At 57.4% G+C, this 16,131-nt stretch overlaps 2 protein-coding genes across 3 annotated transcripts; both read left to right on the top strand.

Annotated features, from left to right (window-relative positions):
- The first annotated feature begins 607 nt into the window (after positions 1–607).
- PYY (peptide YY) lies at positions 608–1,912 on the top strand. 2 transcript variants are annotated; one of them, XM_070482177.1, is made up of 4 exons: positions 608–717; positions 1,145–1,332; positions 1,441–1,521; positions 1,671–1,912. In XM_070482177.1, the coding sequence occupies exons 2-4, from the start codon at positions 1,145–1,147 to the stop codon at positions 1,693–1,695; spliced, it is 294 nt and encodes a 97-aa protein (XP_070338278.1). In that variant the 5' UTR covers positions 608–717; the 3' UTR covers positions 1,696–1,912. The 2 variants fall into 2 exon arrangements, with proteins under 2 accessions (XP_070338278.1, XP_070338279.1); XM_070482178.1 differs by lacking the exon at positions 1,671–1,912 and having other exon boundaries at positions 1,441–1,525.
- Positions 1,913–9,353: 7,441 nt separating this feature from the next.
- On the top strand, positions 9,354–10,990 carry PPY (pancreatic polypeptide). The gene is made up of 4 exons (XM_014849471.3): positions 9,354–9,433; positions 10,208–10,398; positions 10,604–10,675; positions 10,834–10,990. The coding sequence occupies exons 2-4, from the start codon at positions 10,208–10,210 to the stop codon at positions 10,856–10,858; spliced, it is 288 nt and encodes a 95-aa protein (XP_014704957.2). The 5' UTR covers positions 9,354–9,433; the 3' UTR covers positions 10,859–10,990.
- The last annotated feature ends 5,141 nt before the right edge of the window (positions 10,991–16,131 follow it).

Here is a 16,131-nt window from a genome sequence, read left to right as displayed (position 1 = left end):
ACTGGCTTCTGCCTCTTCCTGCCCCATCTCCAATTCTTTAATGGAGAGGGATACAATGGGGTATCCAGAGAGACCTCTCCTCCAGGACATCATGAACAGCAGGTCAAGAGCCAAGGTCAGAGCTCCCATCTCAGCCTCCAGGAGAAAGAGACTTTCCTGACAGTCCTGTCACTCCTCTGCTCTTCTCCAAGGTATTGCCAAGCAGGGGCTGAAAAGGTTGCCTTTTGGAAGGAATTGTCACAGCTCCCATAAGCTGGAGGAAACAAGTCCAGCCTACCGTCTCCCACTCCCACCCATGGACAGGCTTGGGAAGATGGACCCTCAACCCTGGTCTGCCCCAGGAGTCTAGATCCAAATGCTTCACTTCCCCAGGAGGCTAGACCTGCTGTGGGGGTCTGCGGGGTCAAGACAGAGTTCAGGCTAGGTACCCCGTCCAGAGGTGGCTTCCTCCTCAGCTCCTGTGAGGTGGAGGCATCATGCACTGTCTGGGTGTGGGCTCCGCGATCTAGCCGATCTAGCTGGGGTGGAGGAAAGGAGGAGGAAGGGCCCTCCCCCCTCGGGCTCCCCTCCGCCTTGGCCTCCCCCTCCCTTTCCAGGCCGGGATATAAGCCCCGCAGGGAAAGCTCTGAGCAGAGGAGGCCGCACTGCAGCAGCCTCGCCCTTGGGACTCCTCTTGCCTTCCACCTCCTGCTCATCTCCGCTTCGGGAGCTGTCGCTGTGAGTGGCCCGGGGCCCAGGAATGGTCTCCTGCTGGGGAACCCCGGCTGTTTTGCGGGGAAACTGAGGTTGGGAGGGTGGAAACTGGGACTGAGTGATGGGAAGCTGGATTGAGAGGGGGCCAGCAGAAGTGGGAAGGAGAGAGGCCCGGGAGCCCCCGCTGCCAGCATAGCTCTCTTCCTCCATCTACCGTTCTGGGAAGCGGCGTGTGGGGACAGGGGAGGCAGGTAGGGCTTAATGCCCCTCTGACAGAGGAGGAAACGGAGTCCAGAGACGGTGCAGTGAACACACAGTGAGCGGGTGGCTGAGCCTTGGTCGGGTACCAGCCCCAGGCAGGCCGCTGGAGCTTGGGCCTGACGGCAGAATCAGCCTCCCGCCGTCGGGATCGAGGCTCCGGGAGACCCACGCTCCAATGCCCGCTCTCCAGATGGTGCTGGTGTGCAGGCCGTGGCCCGCCATGGCCATCGTGCTGCTGGCCCTGCTCGCCTGCCTGGGGGCGCTGGCCGACGCCTACCCCGCCAAACCCGAGGCTCCGGGCGAAGGCGCCTCGCCCGAGGAGCTGAGCCGCTACTACGCCTCGCTGCGCCACTACCTCAACCTGGTCACCCGGCAGCGGTGAGCATGTGCCGGGCGGGCTGGGGTCCCCGGGCCTTCTGCCCTCCGCCCCACCCACCAGGGGGCGTGGCTAGTCCTGACCCCGCCCATCTCCGGCCCCGCCCCCAGGTATGGGAAACGGGACAGCCCCGAAGCTCTCCTCTCGAAACTGCTCTTCCCCGACGGCGAGGACCGCCCGCTCAAGTCGCGGTAAAAGCGTCCCCGTCGCCACACGCCCTGCGCCCCGGAGCGCGGCCTGGTCCAGCTGCCCCACGGAGCCCCAGCCCTGGCCCCGCCACCTAGTACTTTACCCCGGACCCATGGCCGGGCTCCAGATTCCCTTCCTTTCCCTCCTCCAGGTCAGAAGGCGCCTACGTGTGGTGACGACCCCCAATGCCTCCTGGGAGATATGCTAACGACGCCGACCTCATTTGCATATTTGCTCCTGACCCCGGAACGTGGACTCCTCTCCCTGCCGGCTGCGGCTGGGGAGGGTCCCGGGTGGGGTCCTCATGCCATTTCTCGCTGCTCCCGCCCTCCAGGTTGGAGGGCTGTGCGCGGTCCTCCCCCGGTCCCCAAATAAAGAGCAAATTTCACTGCAACGGAATGTGTGTTTTTGCGTTTCCTTTCCCTTCTTATTCGTGGAGGTGGCATCCAGGTGGGAGTGGAGGGTAGAGGCGCGAGACTCGGCACCTCAGACCCAGGTCAGGGCTGGGGCGAGTGAGGGGCTCCTTCTACTCTGAGCCAAGAGAAGACATTACCGCCCAGGCGGACAGTGGACTGCACCCAGACAAGGGACCTCTATGAAACTCTAGTCGGTGGAGGGGCCGGGAGGGTGGGGTCAGGATGAAAGTTCTTGAAAAGGGCCAGGGAGGAGCAGGAAGAAGAGTCATCCAAGAAGGAGGGTGGGGAAGGCGGAAAGGAGCATGCTAGGCAGCCTGGGAGGATAGATGGGGACAGAGCTGCATCCCCTCAAAGGTGAAGGCGGTTGGGGGCACACGCTAGGCACCAACACCCCAGGGGGGTTACCAAGGAGAGGTATTACTAGCCCCCAGGGCTGTAGTGGCTGGAGGTGGAGATGGGATCCAAGATGGGGCTGTGCAGGAAGAGTCATTGGGGGACGAGGCGGGGGTGTGTGCTGCGGGAAGGGGTCATTTCTAACATCCCCCATTCCCTGGGCAGGGGGAGCAATGGGAATGTGAAGGGATGGGAATGAAGAGTCCCCTGCGATGAATCGTGCATGACCACAGACAATTTCTGCTCTTTCCCTCATTATCCGCCCTCCCCCACCTTGCTGAATTCACACTCTGTAAGTCACTAATTGTGCCTTCCTGGTGACAGGCCGTGGGGATACCCTCCTGTGCACCCCCCCTTGCCCTGGACTAGAAGCTGAAGGCTGAAGGCACTTTGGATGTTCAAACTGGAGTCTACCCCAAATCCCTCACCACTCTGCACCTAGCACTGTCAGGAAGCCCCGCGCCTGGCTGCAGGGTGATCTCTGACACCCTTCCTTCTCAGCCTCTTTCCTCCAGGAAGCCTGCCTTGATTGTCCCTGATCTGTCCTCTTCCTGCCCCCTGTGGCTGCCCAGCTCCCATGGCCACTGCTCAGTTCTGTCCATGTTTCTTTGTCCTGGCTCCCCTCTAGGTCTGGGGATCCCCTGAAGGAAGGGCCTATGCCTCCTCCCTCAGACACGGCCTCCTCCGTCTGTGGGCTCTCTCCTAGGCCTCTAGTTCAGCAGGACCTGGCAGAGCCTGAGAAAGGGAGCTGGGGGACGAGAGGGAGAATCAAGTTGAGGCCAAAGGCCCAGACTCAGAGAGGGTAAGAAGGGCAGGAAGGCTGGGTAGTGTCATTTTGGAGCACGGGGGCCTTGCAGGACTATTTGCAATTAGGTGGCTCTGGGAGAAGACCCTAGAGCTGGCTCTGACATAGCTGCAGGAGAGGCCCCTGCTGGACACCACCTGCCCTAGGGGCCCATGGGCCTCTGCCTCCTGTCATCCCCTGCACTGCCTCCCAGGCTCCCTTGAGGTACGAGGTAGGGCCAGAAGGGCGAGGTGGAGGCGGGTCCCGGGCCTGGTGCAGTCATGACTATGTGGTCTCTGATGCTCTAAGCTTTTGCCCAGGCCACTCCCCATGCCTGCAGAGCCCTTTCCTTCTCTTTAGTTTGGAAAACCTCTTCAGGGTGGTGGTCACCTCCTCCCAGAAGCCTTTCCTTGTTTCTGAGGGTAGAGTTAGTTTCTCTGGCTCCCTCTCCTCATTGTCTGCGATCCACTTCCCATCTTGTTCCCCCCCACCCATCTTCTCTTCTCCAATACCAGTCCCCTTGCACCGGGAGACGTGGGACGGGAGATGCAATGGCTGCCACGAGCTTTGGATCATTTTGTGGTTAGAGGAGTGGGGGGAGGTGTATCTGTGTTGGTGTCCGTGATCCCTTGTCTGTCGGTCTGCCTGGGAGAGCTGTTGTCAGTAGGAGGCTAATGGATGGTAGGAATTATGCATGACCACAGACAATTTCTCCCCAGCTCCACGCGTCTGGTTGACCATCAGTGACGTGGGCTCCCCTCATGTTCACGTGGAGGAGCGTTGAGCAGGTGGTTAGTCCACTGCTGATCAGACTCACCCCATGTCGGGGCGGGAAGGAGCCTTAGGTGTAATATTAGTGATGACAACAGCAATGGCCACCTTTTTAAAAAAGCACACACTTCCACGCTAGACATTGAGCTATTTGTTCCACACACAGTCAGTATATTGCTAGGATATTGATTTGGCCTTGTAAACAGAGACAGAATTAACAATGGCTTGAACAAGATAGAAGTTTATTTCTCTTACATAAAACGCAAGTGGCACCTGGGGAGTTGGCAGCTCAGCTCCATGAGGGCATCCAAGGGCCCAGGGTCCTGTTTTGTGGCTTCCCCATGCCCTCACCTCCGTGACTGAAGATGTTCAGCCAGAGAAGGGGAAAGGGCAGGCGTGCTAGTTACTCTGCTGTGTAACAAGTTACCCTAAAACTCAGCAGCTTAAAACAGCCTTTGTATTTCACTCACGATTTTGTGGGTCAGGACTGGGAAGGGCTGGACTAGGCAGTTGTCACTTGGAGTCTCTCATGCAGTGACAGTCAGAGGTTGGCAGGGGTTCCAGTCGTCAGAGGGCTCCACTGGGCTGACACCTGAGAGGACTTCCGCACATGCCTGGCGGGGGCTGCTGGCTGTGGGCTGGGAGCTTGGCTCGGGCTGTTGACCCAGCAGCTATGCATGGCCTCTCTGGTGTGATGTTCTCGGGGTAGCGGGACTTACACGGCAGCCGGCTCCCCCCAGACTGAGTGCGCCAAGAGAACCAGGAGGAAGCTGTGTTGCTGTCTTAGTTTTCTAGGGCTGCTGTGACAAAGTACCACAAACTGGGTGGGTTAAACAACGGTTCTGGACGCTAGAAGCTGAAACCAAGGTGTTGGTTCCTTCTGCGGGCTGTGTGGGAAGGGTCCGTTCCAGGCCTCCCTCCTTGGCCTGTAGACGGGTGCCCCCTCTGTGTCTCTTCACATCATCCACGCATGTCCATTTCTGTATCCAAATTTCCCCTTTTAATAAAGACAACAATCATATTGGAGTAGAGCCCACCTACTCCAGTATGGCCTCGTCCTAATCAATTACATCTGTAACGATCCTATTTCCAAATAAGGTCACATTCTGAGGTGCTGGGGGTTAGGACTCCAATGTATGAATTTTGTGGGGACCCAATTTGACCCATATAATTGCCTTTTATGACCTAGCCTCAGAAGTCACATAGCATCTTCCACCATAGTCTACTGGCCAAAGCAGTCACAGGTCCAGCCGCAGTCAGGACGAGGGGACACAGACCCCAGTGGAGAACTCTGTGTGGGGTGGGGGGATTTTTCTGGTCTTTGGTGCAGTTTGCCACAGGAGGGCGCGTCCGCTCCTGAAAGCAGAATGGCACAGTCATTTAAACTCCCATCTCATTGATTAAAACTTCGTCACGTGGCCCCATCTCGCTGCAATCATAACCTAAAGATGTCTCCAGCTGAGTGGCCATGTGCCCGTCTCAAGCTCTCACATCATGGAAGGAGAGAGTGGATGTTGGGCGACTAGCATTACCTGCTGCAAACAGGATCTCCTTTGAGCATGATCTAGAAATCATTTGGTCCCATCCCTTCACTGAGCAGACTGGAATCTCGAGGCCCAGAGAGGGGCAGAGACTTGCAGGAGGCCAAATAGTTGGGGACAAAGGTAAGAGAGCCACTCCAAGCCAGCTCTGATTCCACTGACCGTTAAGTCTAAACTCTTCTATCAGAAACGCAAGGCTCCCCACAACACAGCGCTTTCTCCTCTCGTGGCATTTCACACAGTTCCTCACTGTGTGCTCCCGGATTGCTCAGTCCCACTGCCACCTCCCTACTTCTGTGAAATAACATTCTCCCACCATTCTTTTTTTTTTTTTTTTTAGGAAGATTAGTCCTGAGCTAACTGCTGTCAATCCTCCTCTTTTTGCTGAGGAAGACTGGCCCTGAGCTAACATCCATGTCCATCTTCCTCTACTTTATACATGGGACACCTATACACAGCCTGGCTTGCCAAGCGGTGCCATGTCTGCACCCAGGATCTGAACCGGCGAACCCTGGGCACCGAAGCGGAATGTGTGCACTTAACTGCTGCGTCACCGGGCCGGCCCCTCTCCCATCATTCTTGAAGGCCACCTCAAGCCTCATGTCCTCCAGGAAACTTCCTGCCCCGCCCTGCCCTGGTATATCTATAGCCTGAATCTGAGCCTTCACACAGGACTATCCTACACCATGAGCCCCTCGAGGGCAGAGACCCCAGAGTTGGTGTAGTGGCTTCCAAGACAAAAGTTTGGCATTTGAGTCCCGTCTCTGCCGTTAATTGGCTGAGTGACTTTGGCCTAGACATTTCATTTCACTGCATGTATTTCTTCCCTGGTTAAACAGGATACTGACACCTTAATTAATAATGATAGTTCACTGCTTTAAGGCTCAGAGAGATCATGTAAGTTGCCAAAGGTCACACAGCTAATGAATGGCAGAGTAGTGAGTAGTGCAGCTGAATCTATAGTCCGGATCAGTCTGGCCCAGCCTGGCCCGTGTGTAACCCTTGTAACCTAGAGCCCCACAGGTTCCAAGGAGCACTGCATTTAAGGCACAGCAGCTCCACACCAAAAGCAATGAAGGGACCTCCAGTTTTCCCCCCAGTCCTCAGGAGACATCACAGATCCATCCTAAGGTCTACAGCAATGCTTACTAAAATGCCCCTGCTTTTCCTTTACTCTCCTGCTCACTGCTTACCCATCTCAAGACTGCTCTGGCACCTCTCCCTTTCAAAAACCCGAGGGACAAATTCCCTTCCTTCCACACCCAGACCCCATGGTTCCCTTCCTCCTCAGTCACCCCCTCCCCAACACTTTCTTTCGTAGATTGGTTTAGCTTCTCTCTTAGCAAGAAAGAGGGCTTCCTCTTTAAAGGTTTGTTTTTGCAGGCACTGTGTGCAGGGAGGGAGAAATATTGAGCACCCCTGGGCCTGCAGGGGGCCCTGGCGGCAGATGGAGTCCCCAGGGCAGAGGGAAGTAGGGGCAGAGTCCAGTCTCCAAGTTAGTGACCTGAGGCCCCAGTTGGGCCTGAGCTGGTCCTGAGCTGGCGGGATACAGGCTCAAGGTGTGTGTGTGTGTGTGTGTGTGTGTGTGTGTGTGTGAGACGGCTATCCTCAGCCCAAGGGACCCCAAGGGTTCCTGGCATCTGGGGGAAGTTGCCCCAGCCTTCCCCACCTCTGCTGCTGCCACCCAGTGTGGCAGTGAGACGTTGGCGTAAGAGTTGGGCCAGGCTGCTCTGGAGACACACTTGTGAGAGGTGGGTGATGGAGGACACGATGCCGGTCAACTTCCTGTCCTTGCAGTCCCACGTGTGTGGACCCCCATTCCCCTTGCTACTGCATACTCACCTTCCCTCTGTGACCCCAGGTGTTTCTGGGGTGTTCCTTCCCCAGCCTCATCACACCCCTCACTCCATCCCCAACACTGCTCAGTGGCAGCCTCCTGTCCTAGAGGGTGTGGGTTTGGGCAGGGGAGGGGGACCAGTATCATTTTCACTTGGTCCCTCTGCAGGTAAGCACTTGGTGCCTTCTCCGCACAGGGCTCCATGGCGAGCCCCAGGAACACATGAAGACGAGTGAGACGCAACCGTCGCTCAGTTCTGGACATGGTCATATAGTTTAGAAAGCACATCCACTAGCTCTTCCACCTCGATTGTCACAACATCCCTGAGAGGACCCAGAGGAGGAATCTGTTGTTTGCAAAGGAGAAAAATGAAAGCTACAGGTTGAGTTGTCATTGTGGAGTACCCGTCATTTCTTAGGCACTGACAAAGCTGTTTACTTCTGTGACAAGATCAAACTATAAATGGCCCCAGCACTTGAGTCAATCCCCAGATCTACCATCTGTCGACAGGAACTCGTTCCTGACGCGGGTAGTGGCCGGAACATGTCCCACCAGGCTACAGTCCTAAGGGAGCCCAGAACCTTTGGGCTGGGGTTGGAGCCTGTCGCCCCCTGGTGGCAGGCTGCAGTCTCTTCAGGCCTCACCAGAGGCGGGCCTGGGACCAGCCGCTAATCCACCACCCTTGTTTTGCAAGTGGGAACCGAGATCCAGAGAAGGGCTGGGGCTTGCGGAGACAGATGGACCTCCATGTTTGCTATGTGGAATGAAAATTGTTGTCAGGTGAAGCATTATTGTTCTTCTTGTTACCAGAAATCAGAACTGAGAGGAACACGGCGGAACACTGATGTTTACTGAGACTTCCTTATCCTATCTTGAGGAAAATCAAAGCTGAGATCTCTGCGGCATCACCTCTGGTCCTCAGCCCCCAAACTCCTCTCCCAGCACACAATTTTAGTTTCCTGATCTGGGACAGCAGGGGTGAGAGGTCCTTTGCTCCCTACTCAGGCTTCAGCGTGTCATTCAGACACAGCCTGTTCCTACTCCCTGGCCTGACTGGGGAGGGGGCTGCGAGTTGGGGGAAGGGACCCTGAGCAGGGAGAATCAGAGGCTCCTGGTGGGGCGGGATGGTGGGGTTGGAATCTGAGCCAGAACTTGAGTCCAGACAGCTGTGTGATCTTAGGCACGTGTCTTCACCTCTGTGAGCCTCATGTTTCTCAGCCCCAAATGGGAAATTATAGCAATAATTTGACAACCTCACTTAGAGAGTCCAGATTTTGGAGTTAGACTTTGTTGCAAACCGTGGATCTCCCACTGACTGCTTATGTGGCTTGAGGCTAGTTACTTAATGTCTTTGAGCCTTAGTTTCTGAATCCGTAAAACGGGTTGTTGTAGGGACTCAGCGAGGTGATGAAGCTGGGAGCACTTTGGAAAACTCAAAGATTTACAAGTGATGCTGGTTTTTATCACTCCCCTGGAATGGGGGCTCTGGGAGATGGTGACTAGACAGCGGCACCCCCCATTTCCCCCGAATGCAGGCACATCTGTTCTCATTCTGCAGCCTGTGCACCAGCCAGGGAGTGGGTTTCTCCCTGTCTGGGTCCTCTCTCCTTTCCACAATGCCTAGTGCCTGAGGCATCTCCCTGTTCCCACCTTGTTCGAATCACAAATTGGAGCAGAAGTCCTGAGTCTCCATCCTTCATCCCTGGAGTCTCAGAGCTGCAGTCCCAATCTTCTGCCTGAGGAGTCCGTTTGATAATTTGGGTTGATCCTTGGGAGGCAGGAGGAGCTGTTCTGAGGCTGCGACCAGAGCCTTTTAGCCATCCTTTGGTCCCAGAACTCTGTCCTTCTTGGACCAAGCCTGCACGGGTGCCCAAAGGCAGATGAGGGGCCCACAGCGGACTTTCATCAGGTTCACTTTTACCTGTTACGCCGCTGGTCTGGCACCCATGACACTGCCTTGTCCCCTTCCTGTCCCCAGCCCCAGCGCTGGTGTTACAGGTACCAGGGAGACGGTGGGAGGAGGGGGTGAAGGCTGGGGAGTGAGAGAGGCTGACAGGAGGCGGGGACTCTGGGGGGCTGAGGACTATAAAGGGGCACAGCCGAGGGCAGGGGGACCCATCCAGCCTGAGGCAGGCACCGCTTGGCTCAGTACCTGCTTGCTCAGGACTCAGGGTAAGTGGGCTCAACCTGCTCAGGGATCTGGGGGGCTCCTGGAGCTAGGGCCTGGAATGGGGGCAAGGAATTAGTGCTTTGCAGGGCTGGGGGCCTTGGGAGGCCTGAGGTCCTGCTTGGGTCTGGCTCTACATCTGGACAAATCTTCACCCCAGAAGAGCAGTCTGCTGACTAGAGGACCATAAACGTGTATGGGGAAGGGGTGGTGGCTGTGAACACAAATGTGTGAGTGACTGTGACCTTGTGAGTGACTGAGATCCGTGTGTGTGACTGTGCCTGTCTGCCCAGGGTGACATGGGCAACAGTGTCTTCTCCAGGACCTGCATCTGCATGTCTACCCCTGGAGGTGGGGTTGGGGGGGCAGACCCACAAGGAATGGATTTGTGTCCTTTGGTTCACAAGTTCGTTCTGTGCCCCCACCCTGTAGGTGAGCTGGAGTGCCCCTATTTCCCACCAGCCCCTTCCCTCCAACTCCCACCCCACATCTGCCTCCTAAGAGCCGTCAGCCCTGTGTGTCTCCTGCCCCATGTCCCCACCCTCTCCGCTGCACTCTTGTACTTTGCCAAGGCCCTGGCTGAGCTCTGGCTGCTGTGCTGCTCGTGAGAGGGGGCTGGCTGTGCTCCCCAAGGCAGAGTCTAGGAGGTGGGGGGGTCAGGTCTGAGTAGCCCTTTGCTCTGCCCCTTGGTCCCCAGGCATGGAGAAATGGGTGAGGGGCTAAAATTCCAGGTGGGTGGGCTCTATTCTGCCTTTATCCCCCCACTTCTTGCTCCTCAGATGGCTGCCGCAGGCCGCTGCCTCTCCCTGCTGCTCTTGTCCACATGCATGGCTCTGTTGCTGCAGCCACCACTGGGTGCCCAGGGGGCCCCGATGGAGCCAGTGTACCCAGGGGACAATGCCACACCAGAGCAGATGGCCCAGTACGCGGCGGAGCTCCGCAGATACATCAACATGCTGACCAGGCCCAGGTGTGTGTGAGACAGAGGGACACAGATCTCAGCCCCTGGGGCCCTGGCCACCATCCCGGCCCCAGACCCCTCCGTGGTCCTGGGAAAGCAGCGCATCTCTACTGACCGGGCCTGGGCCCCGAGTGGGATGGTGCCCAAGCGTAGGCAGGGGGCAGGTGAGCTGGTGCCTGGGCACAGCGTGTGCCCCAGCTGCCTCTCCCCCCAGGTACGGGAAAAGAGACAAAGAAGACACGCTGGGCTTCCTGGAGTGGGGATCCCCCCATGCAGCTGCCCCCAGGTGGGTCTGATTTCCAGCCCTGCCTGCCAGCTCCCTGGGGCTGAAACGGGGGTGGGAGAGGAGGCAGAGGTGGTGGTGGGGAGGACAGGGGCCCAGGGCTGGCCCGAGGGCATGAGGACCACCCACTCACACTGCCATGTTCTGCCCTCTCCTCACAGGGAGCTCAGCCCCATGGACTTGTAATGCCACCTCCGGCCTCCTCGGATTCCAAGGGCAGCTCTCCCCTTTGCACCCTTGGCTCCCACCAAAGCTTGCTCCCTGCTCCCACACAGGCTAAATAAAGCAAATCAAAGGCAGAGCCTCTGTGTGTGTGTCTCTGTGGACCCCTGGTGGGGGCAGGAGGGGCCACACGCACAGGAAAGAAGGGGGGAGGGGAAGAGAACAAGCTAAAGGAGAGTGTCGTTAATGATCCAGAATGTCTGTACCATCATCGGAGCCATTCAGCTCATTCTCTCCACTTTACAGAGGGGCAAGTTGTGGCCAGAGGGAAGCAGGGACTCCCCCAAGGTCATTCAGCAAGTCAGTGAATCTTCCCATTTCAGCACCTCTGGCCCCTCCTGATCATCTCTCTCCAGACATAATTCCCCCTTCCCCGTGCCCCCCCCCCCCCCACCGCCATGCTTTCCTATAGCCTGGGCAGTAGATGGAGTACTCATTTATACTAAAGTGTCTTGGCATGGGGGCAGGGGAGATGGCCCTGGTCCTAAGACAGTCACCAGTTGCATTGGTGGCATCAGAGCTGCCCTCCTCTGGGCAGGTCAGAGATGTGTCACTGTGCAAGTTCAGCTGGAGCACAGCTCATCAGGGGGCACAGGGCAGGACCCACGGAAGCATGGCAGGAGGAGGGGGGGCTCTGATGGGGAGGGGTCTGGAGATGGGTCACACACAGACTGTTGGGAAAAGGAGCCTACTGTGTGCCAGGGGCATTGAATTCTCTCAACAATGCTGTGAGGAAGAGATTGCTATCCTCACTCTTCAGAGGAGGAAAGCAAGGCTCAGAGAGCTACAGCAGCTTGTCCAAGGTCCTGGAGCAGACGGCAATCTAATATAGAATTACAGCACTGGCTCTGGAGTCAGATGAACCTGGGGCTGAATCTGGGATCTGCCACTTTCCGTCTGTGTGCTTTTGGGCGGGGATATAACCTCGCTGAGTCTAGACTCCTCATCTGTAAAACGGGAAGAATGATAGGGTTGTAGTGAGCACGACATGAAATGATGCATGCGAGACATTTAGCATGGCCCTTGACCCACGTGAGCGCTCAGTGAACCGGAACCTTTGAGGGGCAGCCTCGTGATGCAGACCTTGGCTGACCAGCTGTGTCCATGAAGCACGCTGGGAAGACGAGCGGAGAGACAACGTGCTCTTCAAGCATGTGAAGCTCCATCTTATGGAAGAGGGTTGGGGTTAACTCCATGTGGCTCAGGACAGGGCTCAGGAAGGCAGGCTTTCCGTGACTACACAGAAGCATCTTTGAAGAACCAGAAGCTTGGTGAGAACTTGCCCCGAGAGGTAGTGAACTCCTGGGAGGAGGAGCTATTGAAGCCGCTGCAGGAGGGGAGGCCGCAGGGGATATGTGGCCTTTGGGGAGGAGGCTGGATTAACCTCCAGAGTTCTGACCACCTCCACGGGTCCAATCTGTGAATTCCACACTCCAGCTCTGGGAGGGCAAGGACCCGGATGCTGCCCTGGGGAGGCCTGCACTGTGGAGGAGTCCCAGGGGTGCCAGGGGCCTTCGCCAGCCCTTGCCCTTCTCAGGTACCCCGATTAGGTGGGGATGGGGTGGTGTGTGTATGACTAGGAGGGAGTGAGCTTGTTGCTCTCCTTTGTTTCTGGGGCTGGGAGCACCTGTGGGTAAGGGAAAGTCCTGGCAGGGGTGAGGGGGAGTGAGAGAATGAGAACCTTTCTGGTTCCTGGAATGGCTTCTCCTGCCTCCCCCCCCCCCCCATGCTCTGCCTGAAAGGATGGGCCTTGTGGGTTTGGTGGATGAAAGGGTCCACTTTCTGGCTTGGCACCTCACGCTGACCCCATGGCAATGACACCACAATCATGTTTGCCCTCAAGTCCTGGCTGCTATGGTGTGTGCAAATAACCTGAAACTGGAGCCAGGCCCTAAAAGGCAAAGGGCTGGAGAGGATACAGCTCCCAGGAAATGCGCGGCTCAGGTGGATGCTTAAATCCAAGCTGGTGTCTGCAAAGGGGGCTCATTTCAGCAGAACAGAGTTGAGTTTGAATGATGGAGCCCGAAGTCCTAGAATTTTCTCTGGCAGTTAAGGGGATGGGTTCTGAGTAGGGAGAAGTGTAGACACTTCCCAGGGGCAGGAATCGGGACCCTGCTCTGGACATGCCTGCGTGTGAGTTGCATCCTGAGAGGGGCCTCTGCAGCTGAGGGCCTCTGCCCCCGCCCAGGCCTATCTGACTGCCATCAGCCCCCAGACGAGAGTGCCACCCCGCTCCTGGCTTCTGGGGGACAGGCCCTGGCTGGGCTCCTGCCCCTTCCCCTGCTCTGCTCACTGCCAGAGGGGATGAGAGGGCCCCGGAGGCAAAGGCACTTCTGTTTGTCGCTGTGCCACACTGACATCCCAGGCTGGCATCAAAGCTGCCCTGCTCTGGGTAGAAACTGGGAGGGAGGGGGTGGTCTGGCTCTGAGGTTGCTGGGACCTGCTTCTCTTCTGTTCTCCCTCTCAGTTAGAGCTCCCCCTCCCCCAACGGTGTGTGTTTGAGGTGGAGGAGAGGGAGGGGCTGAGGGAGAAGGCAGGGAAGACCCTGCAGCTGAGGTCTTTTTCTCCCACAGCGGGAGCTCTGGCGTCCCCTCTCCCCGCTGAAGAACAGGTCCCTTCCTGCCAAGGGCCCTTGGAAGCCATGGAAACAAGAGAGATTTTATTTCTCTTTATTGTTCTCACTGGGAAGTGGGGAGGAGTTAAGGCCTCTCTCAGAATACAAAGGGGTCGGTGGGCAGGGAGACTGGAGTTGAGCGTCTGGAGGTCAAGGTCCGGACTGGAGAAGGAAGTGGGGGGGGGGGCCTATACCCCCGGCCCCCCAGGGCTTCCTCTCGCTCCCCCCCGACCCTGCCCCCAGTTCTGAGGCCCCTGACTGGTGCCCGCCGTGCTCAGGGTCTCCTACCTGGGGCCCTGGGAGGAGACTCATGGTCGGCTTTCCCGGTGTGCAGCGGGGGGAGTTTCGTGGCGTTCGCTGGTGAGGTTTTTGTGGCGTTAGCGGTTTTCCTGTGGTTTTCAACATCTTTAGATTTCTTGGTGTCCTTAGACTTCAAGCTGGGGAACACGTCTTTGTAGAGGTCATGGGGCCGCTCAGCGAGCCCAGCTCGGGTCTGTGATGCGCGGGGAGGGGGTGCCAGGTGGCGTCCATTTCCTCCCCCACCCGTCCTCCCTCCCGCCCGCCCTCCGCCTGCCCACCTGCCGTTGAAGAACTTCTCCAAGAACTTATTGAACGGGCCGAAGCCAGTCAGCCATTCAGTCAGTCTGGGCCCGGGAGGATCTTCCAGCTGCAGCTCCTCCCCCAGGGCGCCCTCCGGCTCCAGCAACAGCAGCACCAGGCACGTCAGGGCTAGTGCGCACGCGCACCGCAGAACCGGAGCCTGGAGGCGGCGAAGCAGACCAAGGCGCGGGCGGTCATGTGACGCCCGGACCCGCGACTTGTGGCCGGCAGGGCGAGCTGGGGCGCGGGGACCGCTCTGACCCAGGGACGTGTCTGCCTCTGGGACGTAGACAGGTGCACGAGCGCCGTAAGGGATGTCCAGGTGCCCAGGCCGAATGGTGCACCCCTGGACGTGCACAGGGATGTGCGCAAAGCACCGGATAAACGGGGACTCGGGGGATGGGGCTGGGGCTGGGGATGGACAGGGTGGCACATCCTGAGACGGACATAAGAGGACGGCCTAGAGCCATTGGTCACCTCCCTAACCTCACTGGCCTTTGCCGAAACTCCCTGCTCACCCTCCTCCAGCCTCACCCGCCTCCTTGCCGTTCCTAAAAATGTCAGACAGGCTGTTCTCTCTGCCTGGAATATCCTTCCTCAAGATGTACGCATGGCCAACTTTCTAGCACCCTTCAGACATCAGCTCAAAATTCGCCTTCTAATTGGGTCCTGCTCTGACCCCTGTTTAAAATTGTAATCCACCCCTTCCTCTTGCTCTATTCCCCTCCATTGCACCATCTAACGTATTATATTCCATACTTATTTTTTTATTGTCCTCGTCGCTCCCTAGCAGCACTCCCACAATATAAGCACCATTATAGCTGGGCTCTTTGCCTGTTCTGTTAACCGATGTATCACAAGCACCTGGAACAGTGCCTGATACTTGGTAGGTGCTCAATAATACAGGTTAAATGAATGACTAATAGTTGCATACAAGATGCCAGCCCAGGGATCTCCAAAAACACACCCAGCTGTGCACAGAGAATTTTGTGCCGGCAACACACAGTGAGTCACATACAATGATGTCCATACACATGATACACACCCCCAGAGTCCCCGAGACCCTTGACCCTCTCCTGGCCAGGAACTCCCCTCATCCGCAAAACCCAAAGCAGGGACAGAAACCCTAACAGCTGTCCTGGCCATCAGACTGGCAGAGGGGGCTGCCCCGACCTCTCTCCTTCGTGCCCTTAATACTCTGGGAGGGGCCCTTGGTGCCAGGCCCCCTTCCCCAAGTTCCTGGAGAACAGAGCTGACAGGGGTCCCAGACTCAGCCAACAGACATTACCATGGTGCTGGGCAGGTGCAGAGTGGCACAGCAAAAGGGCCTCTGGACAGGACCTCTGAGGCCCTTTATACTCTTCAGATCTGTGTCCTCTTCCTCTAAGGCTCCGCCCCTGATTTGGCCTCCTTCTCCTGCCCCTGTGTCATAACCTGGGAGATGGGAACAGGGAGAGGGTGGGGGTGGAAGCACACGGGCTGCTGGCTGTCCTGACCAGGGCACAGTCCCTGCCAGGGGCCCAGAGCATGGGTGGCAGAGGCGGGAGGCACTGGGGAGTAGGGTGACATTTTGCTCCGAGTCTTCAGCTCCTATGGAGGACCTGTCTCTGGGGCTGAGAGGGGCTGAGAGGGGCTGTGCTTTTCCCAGGGGCTATTTTCGTGGTTGGGAAGGGGGCCATGCTTCCCATCCAGCTGGATCCAGGGTTTCTCCTTTCCCTGCAGGGCTGCTGTGGGACCTCAGCAGCCCTCTTCCTGGCTTCTAGGTCTTCTGGCATGGGGAGGGGGTGAAGCTGAGGTTTCTACCTTCAGGTGCAGGCTCTACTGCTCATCCTGGAGATTTTCCCAGCCTGCCTAGCCACTTTGGAGCCCCTGATGGATGACCGGCAGAGCCCTCTGAAGGGTGGTGGGTGTTGACTGCTTGAATAATGAACTTAGGCCCTTGGGCTGCCTTGGGTCACAGAGCTTTGACTGTGTGGCCTGTCAGGGGCCCTCTATCTGCTCAACAGTGCTGCTTTTCTGGGAC

Source organism: Equus asinus, chromosome 13 (assembly GCF_041296235.1).
Source record: "Equus asinus isolate D_3611 breed Donkey chromosome 13, EquAss-T2T_v2, whole genome shotgun sequence".
NCBI classification, from domain to species: Eukaryota; Metazoa; Chordata; class Mammalia; order Perissodactyla; family Equidae; genus Equus; species Equus asinus.
This window is presented reverse-complemented; position numbering and strand designations above follow the sequence as displayed.